The sequence below is a fragment of the Indicator indicator genome, chromosome 12, assembly GCF_027791375.1.
Source record: "Indicator indicator isolate 239-I01 chromosome 12, UM_Iind_1.1, whole genome shotgun sequence".
NCBI lineage: Eukaryota > Metazoa > Chordata > Aves > Piciformes > Indicatoridae > Indicator > Indicator indicator.
In genome coordinates, this window is record NC_072021.1 from 16,479,579 (window position 1) to 16,497,968 (window position 18,390).

The window sequence follows — 18,390 nt, forward strand, 5'->3', positions numbered from 1 at the left end:
TTGGGCAGAAGCACCAAAATCCAGGTAGAGCTTCTGTTCCTCCCTAGGGCTGTAGGGCATCTCTATTGTCAGGACAGCAGGCAGGTACCAGGACATCCAGGTCTCAGAAATCACAAACAAGGAACAAAGTCAAAATGTCTTTCTTTTTAATAAATTTTAATTAGTCATGATGAGATCAGTCTAATCTTTGTAGTAAAATATGTTCAGTTTCTAAAGTGATTCTTCCTTGCTCTAAAGTGTTTCTGCCTTTCAGAAGACTGATCTAGATAGCTGTATTATTCTAGTCAGTAATGTGTAGAAAACAAAAGCAAATTTGTGGGCTATAAAAGAAAATGCATGGAGGAGCCTAGAGTCTTGAATTTAGTGACTGGGACTTTCACTTGAGACATGACTGTCCCAATGATGAAGTTTTCCACACAGAGTTGTTCTTTCATGCCAAACTGCAAATTTCTGGCTAAAAAATTCTTGGCTGTGTTAGGAAAAGACAGTATATTTATTACTATTTAAAATAAACTCAATTACATTTTTGAGATACCTACTCCTATGTGAGCACATTCAGTGTTCCCATGAAGATTCATGACTTTGGGACTGCAAAAGAATGATTTCCAGAAGGTTTAAGTAGATATATGCCAAGCCATAGAGAAGGGGGAAATCTCTGCATATTTAAAGAAGCAAAATTTCCAGTTCCTATAAAATATTAAAACCGTGCAGGTAAATAATTTTAAGGTTAAATGACTACACTGTTAGATGTAAATGTCTTCCTTGTTCTTGACTCCTTTATTGGATCTAGTCATTCAATAAAAAATATCCATCGATTAAATATAGTTTACAGAATGATTAGAAAATATGGTTAATGATTATGAAGGAAGAATCTGTTCTACCAAGAATGCTAGGCAAAGTTGAAATGGAAAGCAAGTCAAGAAATCATGTTGTGTACGTATTCTCCCTAAAATACTTCTGTGACATAGATACATTTAATTTGGTTTAAAATATGTTTCCTCAGTTAGAGTAGCTATTTTTGTCAAGCCATAAGGAAGGAGACATTGCTCCCTATAAGTTTTCTAAAAGACAAGACTGAGGTAACTTCTTTCACCTTGTTTCATTTTTAATGTAGATAAGAGTTGATGAGCTTTTTTTGTTTGCAAAACAAATACTGTACATTGTGTTTACCGATTCGCCAGTGCCCAGGCAATGGGTTCTGGCATCACTCTGTACACAAAAAAACCCACATTGCTATTTAAGCTAAAAATAGCTGACTCAAAAGGGCTTTGAATAATTATAGAAGTCTTTCTCTTCTTGACTTTAATGTGCAAGCTAAGAGGTGACACAAAGACCATTACTGATGCCTTTGCAGTACATGCACAAATACCTCTTACCGCTGAACCAGAAATGTATAAAAATCAGTGAAGGATGTAGATATGTACAGAGAGTATGGCAAATGATACTCAGGTTGTAATTCCTATTTTCCCATAATAGGTGCTTACATATTGTTGGATACATTTTAAGTCAATGTCCATTAAATGTACTTCATTTCCTACACTAGTAGCCTTATTAGCCAGAACAGATATTGAAAAATTAGTCAAAGGAAACTTTGACCAAAGAAACATTAAAAAAAGGGCAAGTCAATCATAATTGAGCATGTTTACTGCCTGTGTTTTTGTGCTTCTCTTTATTTTTTTCTAATCAGTACTAATTAAGTAGCAACTATTTTTCCTAATGTAGTACATTTCTCTACTGTGTTTAAGTAATTTCATTACTGAGCTAAATAGAATCCAACTTGAAGATTGTAAAACCTACTAGTAATTCACCATTGCAGTGACCTTAAATGAACAGGTCTTTTAACTTTCATCAGTACTTAAAAGAAAAGTGAAAACAAAGCAGTGGTCCTTAAAAGAAAATTCATTTGAAGATTAATTTCCTAGCAAGGACTAGAACAATAAAACTTCCTTGGAAACTCAGCTAGGTGATCTGCTTTCACATCATTCTTGGTCTAGCACTTACAGAAGCATGAAGTTCTGATGACTATCCAAGCTTTTGATTGCCACCAAAAAACAAACCTTTTTGTTAACGTATCTTCAAACCTCAGTCACAGAATCACAGGATAGTAAGGGTTGGAAGTAACTCTAGAAGTGACTCCCTTGCTAAACCAGGTTCACCTAGGTCAGGTTGCACAGGAACATGTTCAGTAAAGTTTTGGAAGTCTCCAGAGAAACAGATTCAAAATGTCTCTGGGCAGCCTGTTCCAGTGTTCTATCAGCCTCAAAATAAAGAAATTTCCCATTGTATTTTGGTGGAACTTCCCAAGTTCTAGTTTGTGCCTCTTGCCTCTTGTCCTGTCAGCACTTAAAAAACGTCTGGACTCAACCTCTTGACACCCACTCTTTAGATATCGATATGCATTGATAAGAAGCCCTCTGTCTTCCCTTCTCTAGGCTAAACAGCCCCAGGTCTCTCACCTTCTCCTTGTAAGAGAGATGCTTCAGTCCTCCAATAATGTTTGTTCAGTAGTTCCCTGTCTCTTTTGAGCTGGAGAACTGAGAACTGGACACAATATTCCAGATGCGGCCTCAGCAGGGCAGAATAGAGGGGGGGAGGAAGACCACCCTTGACATGCTCGTCTCACTCTTCCAAATGCACCCCCAGATACCATTGACCTTCCTGGCCACAAGAGCATGTTGCTGGCTCCTGATTACCTTCTCCAACAGGACTCCCAGGTCCTTCTCCAGGCTGCTGCTTTCCAGTAGGTCAGCCCCTAGCCTGTACTGGTGCATGGGGTTTTTCCTCCCTAATTGCAGGACTCTGCACATGGCCTTGTGGATTCCTGCACTACAATGGCCATATAAACTCCCAGTGGGGAAAATCTAGATTCATATCATTCAAAGTCATCAGAGGATACTTCCCAAAGGTCCCAAAGAAAGAGATGAACTCAATCCTTTTGCAAATGAAGTGTGTATTACTCACATGTGCTAGTCGATCAAATCTGGCAAAGAGTTCATTCAGCATTCGGACCAACTCTTGGGCTGACAGAGTTGTGGAGAGGTTGGTGAATCCTTTAACATCTGCAAAAAGAATACTAAAAAAAGAAGACATATTAATATTGCAGTCTATCTCCTTTGATAAGGAAGAATCATTTTAAAGCCATGCTACCTTTGCTGTAGACTTTTAGAGATTCTTTAGTACTTCATATAAATATTGAAGGGACTAAAGAAATATTAAAAAGTATGTGAAAGACTTCGGTCCAAAATGTGTGTTATGCAGTTTGGGGTTTTCAAGTCATTCAGGAAGAAATAATGAATCCTTAATATGAACACTTGTGCCCATTTATCAGTGAGAATAGTGAAGCATAGTGCACCCATAGTATAGAGGGCTGTATAAGCAGACAGGCTTGGCACCCTGTGTCTCTTAAGCATCTGACAGTGTTCTTTGAGGGTGGATTTATATATAGCTGTTGGTTTGTTTTTTTTTTTTTTTACAGTGAGTTTGACTTCAGGGATTTCAATTTTTAGTGAGCTTTTCAAGCTTTATTTATGTGCCACACAAGACTCAAATTCTAAGATAACAGATTCATGACAGTCTTATGCATACCAGGGTCAGGCCATCTTTACTGCATCTCATTTTAGAGACTTGACAGAATTCCCTCTGTTAGAAGTGCAGGACCCTCTATTTAAGGCATGAATCTTTATTTAGATGATTCCTTGTTTTTCCATTGACTTCAAAGGGAACCCAGTGTGATCATACTTTGAATTTGGCTGCACCAAATTGTGTGCCTGAAGTTATGCTAGGTTCTTAGTCAACAAACTAGTTACAAACAGAGCTCCAACCTATGTTTCATCAGCCAGTGAATTTTCTAGCCATGCAGCTTTGGTTATTCTCTCTGTATAAACTGAGCACTTGTGATTACAGAAGAATGTGCACACACAAAGTCTGTGGTGTGCAAGCTATCACCCGGACCAAAGCATGTAATAGGTCAGTACTTAGCAACTATTTAAAAAGTAGTAATGTTAAAAAAGAGATACCATGCTGACATAGACTGCATTTAACTCAAATGAACCTTGTTTCCATCTCAAAGTCAACTAATTTGTGTTACAATCTGAGCATCTGAAAATACTTTATTTGTGTTGAATAAGATTGCAATTCGACAGTGTTTGAGATTCACTAATGTAGCCAATAATAAACATAGCAATGATCAAGTGAACAATAAAAATCTGACTAATTATAATTCAACTAATGATTAAGAAAGATGGTCATAAACTAGGTACAGATTTTGCCACTGAGAAAAAAAACAAAATTGAAAGTTAAATTGCCAAACTACCCAAAGAGGAATAAATATCAATAATAGCCTAAATTGATAAAAATAAGATTTTCAAACAACTCCTTTCTACATTTTTCATTATCACAACGACACCGACAAAATTCTAACCAGATACTCAATTGGGAGACTTCTGTAGTTTAGGTAGTTCAGTGCTCAACAGTCAGGAAAAAATATGGTGAAATCCAGTATTGAAAATGGCAGCATGCAAAGCAACCAACCAGTTTCTGTACTCTAAAGTATATAGAATCTTTATTTTAAATCTCTTTCAAGAATGAATTATGTTTTGACTTTTCACCCCTCACTAAACTCTTTTCCATTCAAACAGAAGGGCTCTGGTCTTACTACTTTGATTCTTCTTCATCAACACTTACTTGGAGAATAGAAAACAGTAAAGGAAGACATTTTAATTTAGTGGAGTTCAAACCTTTTGGAAGAGTCCTGGATACTCTCCACCAGATCTAGTAAAATAATATATCTGAGCTACTGCAAGGCCATAGAAGAAGCAGATAATACATTTACTCCTTCACAGAAGTTCAAATTATGTTGTCCAGACAAAGTTATATTTGAGTTTCATCAAAAGGCAAAGTATGTGTTTTCCTAGCAAATCATCTGAGGATGCTTATTTTTACATTTTCTTCGGTGATGGACACTGTTTGGTTGGGACAAACTCATAGGAAATGTTATTGGCCTAGCTAAATATTCTGATGGTCAGGAATCACAGTACAATCAAATATTCTGTAACATCATGGAGTAGAAGCTGATAGTTCTGCTGTAAATGTACAATTAGTACTCATTACACTGAGTAGCAGCTCATGGGACAACTATCACCTTCCCACTAACTAATTTCAAGAGAGAGAAACTTTTGAGAGGGGAATAAAAGGGAAATGGAATTAAGAAAACTATACTAAGAATGACTGAAAATGGCTATGAAACAGAGGAGCCACATAGCATGTCTGCATCTGTGAGAACATCTTACAAGTCTCTATCTGATTCCTCGGCACGTGGAGTCAACCACAAGTTTGCAGCAGAATACATGCTCATCCGCAGGTAGGGCTCCCTTTTCTGCATGAGCTGACCATTTAAGCAAAATGAAAACAGCCAACCAAACAAAAATGCAGCTGGTCAAGTCCCACTGTTCAGTTCAAATGAGTCTTACAATGGCAAAGGCGTTCAGGCATCCTGATGAATAGAAAGAAGGCACCAAAGTGCTTCTCTGTTCAGGGATTAAATAACACTACATTAATTTTCTAATGTATGAATAAATAAAGAAACAGAAGGGAAACTCTCAAACAAATCACTTTGCAGCTGGGACCTTAAACCTTAAAGAAAAGCTCCTCCACCCACCTCACATTCTCATAACGATGAATGTAGATCTTATGAAATTGGTGTTGCAAATGTTCATCTTCTACATTGGTCATATCATTTATCATTTCCAGGACTACAAACCGTGGTAAGACAGACAGCACCAACCGCTCCTAAAACAAAGAGGAAAGCAAAGTGTCAATATCAGTCTGAAGTAGTACTTCACAGTAAACTGATTGAACTGTGCCCCATTTAAAGAGCTGGATAACTGGCAATGGCAGATGTGACTCTCTCCTCCAAAAATTCTAGCTCATACCATTTGTGATAACTCACATTACCTACCCGAGTCCAGAATGTGGACACTTTTCTCACCTCCCCTTGCTAGATATTCTTGCTTCTAATATTCTAAGAGTATTTGCTGATTATTTAAAGAACCATTCCACTTAATTCCACTTATTTCCTCCTTTAAAAGGAATACAAATTGAAAAAAAAAAAATAGAAGAAAGAGAGAAAACAGAAATCATGGTTGTCATTGAACCGCTTATGAAATCTATAAGAGAACATAAAAACTTTTCTTTACAGACATGTGGCTAAAATGGAGAATGTACTTTTTCCACGACAGGAAAAGCTTGCACTCCTTGTTTGCATTCACTTAATGTATCAAGCAATGGCTTTAGAGCATTTATTTAACGTAAAACATGGTTCACTTGGTACATGTTCGCTTAGGCAAGAAAAAAGCACTCAGCACATGTGATATCTTAACCTTCATGCTGCTCATTAAAGTAAATTAAATGTTCTTGGTTGCACGTAACATCTGGCAATGACCCATAAAAACAGAGGTTAATTAGTGTGCCTCTCCTGTGGTCTTTCTCTACTAATACTCTGGCATGTGAGGAGTTTTTTCAGCATCATGATTGAAAGTGCATATACAGCACATGTATTACATATGCCTTGCTATGCTGGAACACTATAAGAAAAGCAACATACAAGTGTGTATGTTTGTGAGTGTGTGTGCCTGTAAATATTTTTACAAAGGACTCCAACCACTAGTCAACTCTCTGTTACTGAAATATTCAAAGGACAGAAATTCTTTCCCCTACGGACATCAGCTGTCCTTTGCTCTTCCAAGCTGCTCTTAAACCATGCCAGAATGACAGGGTGGTGAAGTATGATGAACCAGGCCTTTTCCAGAAATCAGGCATTGAAAGATGGACTTTTGTGTAGATCATGTTCAGCCTGTCTTTTCCTACAGATGATGCAAATGTGCTAGATACTGTGGCACAGGAGGACAGCGCAAATTTGTGGAGGTCATGTGCAAAAAAGCAGTACCAGATCACAGAGAAAAAAATGACAACATTTTTATAGTCTTCTGTACCTGATTAAAGAGTTCTCATATTTCTAGTCATTGTATCCTAGACGACATACTCAAAGAGAGAGGGAAAATCATGAGAAAAAAAGTCTTCTTTTTTTCAGAGAAAGCTTTAATAAAGAAGTGTCATAAACTCTATGGTGAGGGAAACAACTTTGTTGAAAACTTTCTAGTTGAGCAATTGCCTAAGTGTAGAAAATTCAAAGGTAAGCTGCAGTAATAGTAAGTGGTTTGAAAAGGAACAGAGATATATAGAAGAAAGAAGATAGCTCCAAAGGAAACATCCTTTTAAGATGGTGATCAATTCTCGACACGAATCAGCCCTAGTCTTTAGGATGGAGCAGTCAGTTTGGAGTAAATAAATAAAAAAAGAATCTTTAACCTAAAGAATAACAAAACCAAACCAAAACAAACCAATCAACCAACCAAACAAAAGACCAGTAGCAATCACTAAAAGTAACAAACTGATGGTAGAATTCAGTGCTGCCTATACTGCCTTGGGATTTTCTTTTCTTTTTCAACATCTTTATAAGATTTGGCTTTGGTAAGGGCTGGAAAGCTGCTCTAGAATGGAAGTTCAATTCATGTTTTCTTCTTCCTCCCATGCACTTATCTTCAGATGGGTAAACCTGCATATATCTTGTGGGATGAAGTCTTTTTATGGGGGAACAATTTGTTTATGGGTGTTCCCAAGGCAATTCCATAAAACTGGAAGGGCCATATCCCAGAAATGTTTAACTTCACAGAGATTCTAGAGAAAATGCTCCACACATTTCATCTTGATTTTAAGAATCCTTTTACCTGAGCCATCAATTTTGGCTTTAACATCATCTGCAATTAATATCATAGAGGCTTTATTGTCTTAAGCATTGCACTTAATAGCATGAGAAAAGAGCTGCTCAGAATGGTGGTTTTTTGCCTTTCCAGAGCATATTAGCTGTTGTCACATATAAGGGAAGTAGATAAAAATGGTATTGTTTTCTATTGAAGAACTGACAATGTTAAGAATACATGGAATTATTGTAGATGACACTCTAGAAAATGGGAAATAGCACCTCTCATTATAGGGAACAACTCTAAAGACAAATTCTTTCACGATGGACAGTCTATTTGCTTCTGTTCTTTTTTTTTTTTTTTTTTTTGGGTGCATTATAGAGACAATGCCAAGAATTGAAAAATATGGAAGAAACTACAATATTTAATATGTTCAGACTCGTGGGATTATGAGATTGTCTGTTAACATTTACTGCTTACTAGTATGATATGTGATATGAGCTGTATCAAACTAATTTTATTTGAATGCAAGCAATTACCATTCTTCCTCCTCCCATCCCTGGCTGGTTCGATTTAGGCATCTGATGTTCTCAGAAAGAAACAAGGCCAGATCACACAAGAGGTTTTGGAGTGTCTCTTTGTTTGGCTATTGGCTATGAAACATAGCTAATCTCATCCAAACTGATATCCCAGTGTTTTGGAGAGTCATGACTTTTTATAATGGTGACTAATTGGTTGTTAACTGAGAAGTGTTATAAAGTTTGTGGTAATGCAAGGAAGAGAAAGTTTTTTCCTTTCACTTCTTGTAGGAAGGACATTTAAACAATTGTTTCCTCAATACTATTGTCCTGAACAGCGTGACATAATGTATGTAACTCATGCCAAAGGGAAGAACTGCAAGATATTGATGGTCTTTTGCTTTGGTTGGATGACTAAAGTACCTGAAGCCACATTACAAAATCTTGGCAGGGCTTGATAATTAACAGCTTACTGCCAGGTGTCAGAGGAGGTGCCTTTCTCATCAGCCAGCTGGCCTTGTAAGAATACCACAATCTTAATGCCTGCTTGCCCTGTGCTCCCTGACTTCCAGAATGCTGACTCCAAGTCTGCCAGTTTGCATTTTCATGCCTCCCCAGTATCACTTTGGCTCATAAACACTTAGCTCATCCTGTTAGCATGCTGAGAAGTGGTGGAACAACCCTCCTGGTTGATTATTTCTTGGAGTGGTATCTGTTACTACTACTGACTGTGTCTTTTAAGGGAAAAATTCTATTCCTCCATAAAATATTTACAGAAATATATATTAAATTATTTTTTAAAGCAATATGATTAATCGTGAAACTAAGAGCAGGCAATGCTTACACTGTATGGCACAAGCATAATGAATCAGCTCACTGTAAGGCCACATGAGCATCACCATCTTGCATGGGATTGGGTAGGAGTATGTGTCTGGGAATAAGAGCTGCAGGGAGCAAGCCTGTGTTCCCTGACAGCAGTGGTGAGCTGTTAGATCTCTTAGGGTACATCATGAATCTCCTGATACTGCCTTGTCATTTGGGCTGCCTTTTAGCTTAGGCAACAGGAAACACAGGTTAACAAAGACATGCAGGGAAAAGCAGAAGTTACAAAACAGTTTGTATTACCACTCAGTCTTGTTAACATGGACATTTATTCTCACAAGTTATACTGTCCAGACCCACAGTAATCCATTAGACATATCTAACACATGGAAAGTTTTATTCCAAATTATATTATTATTATTCTTTACTGAACAATTGTAAAGAAAAAATTCCTGAAGAAAAGCATTTACATAGAAATAAGACGAAAAAGCATTTTACTGTCTTTTAGTATGTTGGCTTCCATAAATTTCAGTTAGTTTAGACAGGATAGACAGTTAGGCCTTAACAAAAGGAGAAAGACAGACACACCTACTGGAGGTTGATTTCATAATGGCATAATCTTAAAATGTTCCTTATTTTACTGGAATAGAAAATGAGGGCAAAACAACTCATATAATTCAATTTTGCTCTAAAATATCAGAATAGACCCATCTGACTCTAATGTCTGTGGTGCTATGCCCTGGCAGACTTTCACTTGTCTAGGACTGCTTGGGCTCATCTGCTCTTGAATCTTCATGTAATTGCTCTGAACTGTTTCTACTTTCTACTCATTTATATATATTTCTTTTTCCATTTTGTTAACTTTTGCCATTTCAGGAATTAGTAGGCAACTTCTGCAAAACAGATGCAGTGCTAGTTATTGCAGCTAATGACATGGAAAACACCAGAAAGCAAGCTCACGTGCCATTTCCAGCTTTATATGGCTTAATCACTGCAGAACAGCTAGGAAGTCATGTATTCCAGTCAAAACAAGGAATACACCTTGTCAAAGACTTAAAAGACTCCAATACCAAAGACTCCAACACTTATTCCAGGAAGTCTCTATAGGTGGGAAAATTGTCAGTTCCTGAAAAATCAAACCCTTTTAATTGGCTTATAGGCAGGTACTTGAATACTAATAGAGTGAAAGACCCCCTGTCTATTCATGAATCCCAATCCAAAAGTTATATCTTATTTTGAATTACCTCAGCAATGGCAACAGTGACTTGGATCTGGCTAGTTTAGAGTTGGTACTGTGCAGGATCAGATAATTTAATAACGTTATCTGAACCGCAGGGTTCTGTGACTCTGTTAATCGTGAAGCTTGTAAAGAGTCTTCCTACATTTCAAGGTACTGGGGAAAGTTAGTATGAACTTTCCTTAGTACCCTAGAAGTTCTTATCCTGAACAAAAAAAATGACCTTAAAATGAGTAAGTATATTCAGAGCTCAGGAAAGGCACTAGTCTGATTAATTTGGAGCCTGGAGTTCTTTCTTTAAGCAGAGATGACTGTACTGCAGACCAGCTGGCAGAAGTGTCTCATCACTGCAGGGGCTGAAATTATTTCATTCCCCTTACTGATATCACCTTTGTCCACTTCCCTGAGACAATCAGCAAGGGTTGCTAGTCAGTTGTAGTTGTGATAATGGCTTTTTTTTTTTTTTTTTTTTTTATTAGACACCTTTCATGTTAGCAAAGATCTGAGAATATGAGAGGTACAGGCCACCAAAACCTGATCAACAAGCTGCCAGTCCCATTCACTATTGACCAACACAGAATTTGAACAGCCTAGTTTAGAAACAAAAAATCCACACAGATTTTTGAAAACAGTTTTATTACTAGTGAATCCAAAAGCCACCTACTAGGGAGGGGAAGGAGAAATTTCCTTTTCACCAGTTTCTTCTAGGGGAAGCTCAAATGCCTGAAGTTCTTATACTCTTTGGGATTATTTTTCCCCTTTATAGACCAGACCTTGGGGCCTGATTCCCATCTTGCTAACACTGTCTGGAAATTAAAGTATTCTATTTAAGCCCATGTGCCTATTCCAGATTTGCAAGGAATGGGGGAGAAAGCAGAGGATGATTTTGATCTTGATTTTAACTTATATTTGAAAGTAAAATGTGGGTGTTATGCTCTGAAGATAAGAAACAAACATCAATAGCAAATGTGAAGGAAATACATCTAATATCTGACATGTTAAATGTGTTTTCTAATGCAAGTAGATTGATTAGATGAGGTGTTTTGAGACAAGCAGATGCAGAAAATGGACATGCTGGTCCTGTGATGTGTTCTTGGGTACTGACAAAAACATAAGTGCATGTAAATATTGCTTCTGTGCACCCTAATAAGGAGGAAAAGTCTGTAAATGGACGTAGGAAGTAGGTCACCTACTGAATCATATTATGAGTATAGATAGGGAAGAATAATATAAAGTTTGCATATTCCTTCTCTCATTGGATCAACCAGCTTTGAGTTTGACATTCTAAGTACCAAAGGAGCAACAGGGAGAATTAAATTCTATTGCTTTTTTTACAGAAAGGCACAAAGATGAAAGAAAGTCTGTCTGGATAACCATGAAATCTATCTGAGCATTTAACATTCAACAGACTTTTTCCTGTAAAGAAAAAAAAATCCAACTAAAATTCAATATGTAATCAAGATTACACCAAATTTGTAAGTGTGGAGTTACTGTTTGCTCTTTAGAAATAAAGCCTCAGTTATTCAGTTATTGTGATCATAACTTGTATTTCTGCAGCATTTTAAACTACTTTTACAATGAAAAAGGAAGGTCATGTGGTCTCTAAAAGTCTTTTTTTAAACCAATTCTGAACTTGATCCTCATACTAATTTAGAGGGGACTTTCATATTCTTAGCACCAATTAAAAAAAAAAAAAAGATAACTTTATAGTGTTGAACCCTCTTAAAGTGTCCTTTCCAATCCCAGTGCAATCTGCTCTTGCTTCACTGGTTGCAAAGTACTCATGGTTGATTAAAATCTAGATCTGCAAGAGCTTGATAAGACCTATACAACATGTAAGCTTCTTAAAAAAAAAATCCAACAAACAGAGTTCATCAAACTGCAGAGAGCTTCTTAAAGCTGTAGGAAATAGAGATTGTTCCAGAGGAAAGTGTGAAAATAATCCTTTGGAAGTAGAGGGAGAAGGGTAACAAATGGTCAAATACAACAGTTCTCTAATGGAAAAAAAGATTAAGGCAGGATTACATTTCCCCTCCCCCCACCCCTAGCTATCAGGCAGGAGAGAACACTAAAGGGTGTCTTCTTCTACAGCCCTCATACCTTCTTCTCACCTGGACACGTGGTTCTTTAGGGTATTGAGATCCAATTCTTTTTGAAAATCAGATGAAATAATATGCAAGCTGTTTTACTTTAAAGATAAGATTTAATTACATTTGCACAATACCCTATGAGAAAAAGAATAGTTGGAAAATGGGTGTCCAGTAAGCCAGCAACAGGGCTTGCAGGAAATGTCTGCTAGAGTCTTCTCAGAGAGGATTTTTCTCTTTAGACCATTTAAGGAAAAAAAAAAAATCAGGTGCTCTAAGTCTACCCAAAATAATGCAAATAAAATATTTCAGAGATGTTTTATTTTCTTTGGTGTTTGCTTTGTATAAAGTTTTGAAAACATAGAAACTGGATATTAAGTCACTTAAAAGCTTTGAAAGACTTTGGCCAGGCTTCTTAAAACCTTTTCCATCCCACAAATCTGCACTCCTGCCTCTCCCTTTCTGTGCAGTAAGGGAATGAATTGCAATTCACATAAAAGTTGAACTTGGACCTAAGGATATTTTCTATGGATAATGAACCAATGGAGCTAATTCAGATTTACAGAGACACTGAACAAAGACATTTCTACAGAGCAGAATGTCTTTGACTGTCACAGCAATACCGAAACAGAGCGAGGAGCCCTTAAACCCTGAAAATAATGACATGGAGAAAACAATCACATCTAACTGTCCAAATTTCAGCTCAGAGTAGCACAAAACCCAACAAAACAGTTTTTCACCCCAAGTGGGATTTTTGTGGCTTCACCTTCTGTTCTCATCACACTTTACAAAAAAGTATGATGGCAAAAGAAGGAATAAAACTATTCTCACCGAAAAAAAGAAATCAGCTCATCTATATGGAATTTATCAGGAAATACAGAATCATCTCTTGCTTTTTGGCACAAGACAGAAGCTAATACCATAGAAACTTTTTATTTATACATGACAAAATCTGTATATTTTCATTAGGGGATTCTCAAAAATCTCTGAAAACTGAACAGATCCTTACTTATCAGTATTATTGCTTCCTTGTAAAGCCCCACATGTCTGATTGTAGCCTTTGCTTGTTTCTAAAACATAGATAATAAAATGTTTGGCTTAAAATTGAGTGATTTTCCATGACTGGCTCTTTTAGGCATTACACAATACTGAATAATTATAGCTATTACAATGACAGATGATTAGAGATGACAAATATAAGCAATACTGAGAAATTAGAAAGGTCATTTTGAGAGTGTAGAATCTTGATTTCTTAGTTTTAACAATAGACAGTGATGAACAAATATATCTGAAGAATTTATGTAACATTTGTAATTATAAGAAATGTGACTCTTTTTGGTTACTTATGGAAGAGCATAAAATTTCTTGTTCCATTTTTTGCTCATGTTTTTTCTTACTTCAGTTTAGAAATGATTTCTAAATAAGCCACTACTTCAGAAGCAAAGGGAAACAATGGAAGACTGAGGGACACAGGCTCTCCATTGGTCAAGATATTAGCGTATTGAAATATTTTGTCATTGATGTTGTCCCAGATACAAATGAAAAGCTGAAAAGTATATTTCATGTATATTACACACACACATATATATATTTATAGGTTTAGATAATAACACAGGTTCAAAGTTTCAACAAAAGTAATTGGAAATACTTCAAAATGCTTTGCCTCCTACATTTTCAATTACTTTATCATAAAATTAAGTCCTAAAAGGTATCTTTTATTTGCTGGCCTGATGTCTGTGTATTTTTCTCTCATGGGTATTTTCCTTGGCCCAAATACATTTTCCCTTATGCATTTCCAGTCATATGATGCCTAAGATGTACTGCTTTGTTTGGTTAGAGGCGAGTCTCAGCTGTGATGAGGTAACCCTCCAGGAAGTTCTGCTTTCAGGGGACAGCAGAAGCTTGAAGACTTTCAATGCACTTGGCTAAAACAGAATGAACACTTCGACACTGACTGATTAAACCCAAATATTTCTGACCCAATCCCTACTTCCCACCTCAACGAAAATAATTTTAAAAATCAGATTTTTTTTTTAAACCCACCCAAATGGAAACAATCTGTCGTCATTTTTTGAAATAAGAAATAACATTTCATCAAAATATAATATCTCAAAAAAAAATGTTTTTGCATACTTCTCTTTTTTTTTTTGAGAAAACAAAATAATTTTAATGGAAAATCCTCAGAATCATCTGGAATGAGGAAAGCTTTTGCCAGCATTCTAACAATGAATTCAACAACAACAACAATAAAAAATTCAAATTAAAATTTGAAAAGTGTTAGTTCATAAAAGGTTAGAAAAGCTTAAAAATGAAAAAAAAAAACCAAACCCAAACTCACAAAAGCCCAAAAGCCATAAAATTGTGGTTCTACAATTAAAATGAGAATAAGGCATCCTACACATGGTCCCTCAAAGCCTCTTCAGTCAGCAATGGCTGGAGAGATGTTCTGGCATAGGTAGCTTGTGTTGCTCAGCACAGTCATGCATTCACACTGAGTCATTAGTAGTCTAGAATATGGCATCTTCCTAGATCTCTGTGTAAAAGCATGGTTTTCAAGAAGGAGATGAAATAAAATTGAGAAGCAATAGAGGTATCTACATAACAGAGCAAAATGAATGGCTAAGTTCATTCAAGAATGAAATAGCAGTTCAGCATATACATATATCTATATATCGTAGAATACACAGCTTGAACGCTAAATTTAATGCAAGTTTTTGAACAGCAGGTGAACTTTCTGATATTTCAGTGAGAATGCAAAATGTGTACAGCAGGCTTCTTACTTGTGCTCCCTTGGAACAAAATAAGCAGCAAATTAATTTTTATTCCATCTATTGTGGATTGGGAAAGACTCTGTATCGCAGAACAGCTATACCTGCTTTGAATTAAAAGTTCACCTAGCCCAGCATGCTATTGCACGCAGTGGCCAAAAGGAGATTTTTAGGCAAGAATTTAAGAATAGAAAAAACTTTTGGTGATATTTCCCTACAGTCGCTTCCCAGCCCCAAAAGTTCATCTGTGAGCCAGAGGTGATGTTTTTGTATTTTGTCTGCCTAGATAGAGTTCAATTCCATGCACTTGCCTAGATTTGACTTGACTGATACAAGTTTTTGTATTTACATGAAGCTTCCCAGGTTAACCCCTCTTGTGTAAAGAACCCTTTAAAACACCTGCCAGTTATTGATTCATCTGATGACCTCTTCTGCTTGTATGAGAAAGGAAAATGAACAGCCATTCAGCCTGTTGCCCAGCATAAATATTTAAGATGCTATGTCAGATTTGAGCTGTATCAACAAAATAATAGCATGAATTTCACTTAACCTGCACAAATCAGGTGGCATCACATTGAAGTCAGCAAGCCTACAAAACCCAGTCTCATCCAATTATCAGTTCCAGTTAACACAAAAATAGGATTGTTTTGCCAATACCTGTCGTTGATTCTCTGTCTCTAGTCTCAGTCTGGCTTCTACACATCTTCTGGTCTCCAGGAAGGCTTGACGTTGTGCTCGGTCTGATAGGTAGCTAATGAAGATTCCTGCAGTGTTCATACACATAAACAACACTGCCTGAGCTGCTATCTGCAATGAACAACAAATAGGATATGATCAGAGAAGAGAAAAAGCAAAAATATCAGTTTGCAGAGAGAGAGAAAGGGAATGACTGCTCTGCAGTCATGTAGAATGTAAAAATAGTGGTTAGAAAAGTCTGCATAAAAGAATCTCTTTGATCTTAATTAGAGACATCAAACGCGTAAAATTCTCTCTGCCTTGAGGAAGAACTATGCAGTATTTGGGGGCATTAAACTCCAGTTGAACCACAAATGATGTTTCCAAGAACTGATTCACAGGGCTTTAGTCAGGAATGATTACAAACATAATTAACAAATCGGTTTTGCACTGTCTGTTCTGTAAAATCAACTTTGTGGCTTGTTCCACGGCTTAGTTTGAGAAGAAAGCCATATTAAGGAAAACAAAGAGAGTCAGTTAGCTAAAAATTAATATCAGTGATAACAGGTATTCTGTTATTACTGTCCAAAATTTGTTTTCAGCTGATGTCAAAACACAAGCTTGCACAATAAGAATCCTGAAGCTGAAAGGATAAGCACATTCTTGCAAAGCCTGTGCCTATGTACACAGGCCTTTGCTCCACTGAGGCTTATGTCAGAGCTGCACTCTTTTGCCTTGTAGAAAGCGCATCACAGCTTCTCCCTTTGCAACATGAACTGAAAAGACCCAAATGGAAATGGATCCTTGGACAGTGTAAATTTCAGTGCCTTTCATTGATACCTCTTTGTGCTCTGTATGTTTGTCAGGCAGGGCACATCAACACCATTGAAGTGAGGATTGTCTGGGAAACTGAGTAAGAAATTTGTAATACTTGCATGCACTAAAGGCAGAACACACACCTGCAGTTTGGGCAGCTTTATCCAATACCTCATCTCTGCTATGGGTTGCAAATTCCTGTGAAATCCTCTCAGTTTCCACTTCGTCTTGACTTTTTGTAACTTGTGAGAGGGTCAGGGTGAAAAATAAGTCCAGCAGTCATTAATATTTGCCAAATGTAGAACGTAAGGCTGAACCGCTCTGACTGCCGCCTTAGCTAGAGAAGCCATTGGGCCACAGCGAACCAGTTTAAAGCCTGCACACTGCATTTCCCCATCTTCCTATCAATGTCCTGGCACAGCCACTGTGCTGATGAGGTCCCACTGATTGCACCATGTCTTAGAGGATAACAACTCTCTCCCAGCGTCAGCTCAGCCATGGGGCAGGAGAGGGCTACTTACCCTGCTGCCACATTACCTGCCCAGCAAAGCCACCCAGGCTCTGACAGCTATGGGCCATATAGCTACAGGATCTTAACAACATCAGAACAACCAGGACAGATGCCAGGACAGATCAAGTGATCATTATTTACTATCCTGACTCTCACAGCAGACAATAATATCCAGGGAGGAGCACAAGGATAAAACAGCAGATGTAAGCACAAGAATGAAGAAAACATTCAGAGATGTTTTGTCAAAAGTCTTGCACACTAAGCAATCTGTGGTTGTGGAACACTGGGGGCTAGAGATTGCATTTTTGTAGTATTATCTAATAAACAGTCTCCCTAAAATCAGTGTTTCTTGTCCTAGTAAAAGAAAGAACACATTTAGCAAAACTCCCTAATATCATTATTGTGATGCAGTGCCTTGGATCTGAAGGTCTCACTCCTCACATTCTTGCAGGTCTGAAAGTGAGATTTGATATCAAACAAAATGCATCTGGCAGAAACTTTAGCTTAATATATTCCTGTATTTCTGAATCTGGAGTATTGTTCTATGATAGTACAGGGAATTCATTTGCAATTCATACGCCATGATTAAATACAAATGCATATCCAGGCTCCAGCTGAAATTTTGTTTAACCTTTTCCAGTAAGAGACATCTAGGCAAAGCTTGTGGGAAATAGGGCATAAGCATGACCCTTGCCTCTTCCTGGCTTCCAGTATCCTGTGGCTCGCAGCACTTCTGAGCAGCATGTGGCATACTCCATTCATCTGCTTAACTTTTTCTGATACTTTTCTAAAAATCATTGTGCTTTTGGCCCCTATGGCATTCAATGACAAAGATTTCTACAATTTAATTAGGCACATTGTGATAAAAATGTTTCCTTTTGTTTGCTGTAATGTGCAGCCTTATCATTTCCTTGAGTGCCACATTGTGCTTGTAATATGAGAAACAGTGACTAATTTTTCCCCATTCATCCTCCTCTCACCATTCTTATTTTACTGACTTTTAGCATTACCTCTTCCTTTTTTCTTTTTTTGTTGTTGTTTGTTTTTTTTTTTTTTTGTTAAAGGGAGGAAATTGAGACTATTTAGTCTCACTGCATTCACTATTCCATCTCTGTTCTTACTACTTTCTCCCTTTTATCTACCTTGCCCTGCTTCACTGAATACAGGTTGACCCTGATCAGCCAGCTTTTCCCAGACAC

The 18,390-nt window shown here is 37.1% G+C and overlaps 1 protein-coding gene across 1 annotated transcript in view; it reads right to left on the bottom strand.

Moving 5' to 3' along the window:
- Positions 1–18,390, bottom strand: part of ADCY8 (adenylate cyclase 8) — a 104,037-nt gene that overhangs the window by 61,600 nt on the left and 24,047 nt on the right. Inside the window, 3 exon segments of the mRNA XM_054385243.1 lie at positions 2,962–3,073; positions 5,657–5,787; positions 15,847–15,996. Coding sequence (XP_054241218.1) covers positions 2,962–3,073; positions 5,657–5,787; positions 15,847–15,996 — 393 coding nt within the window.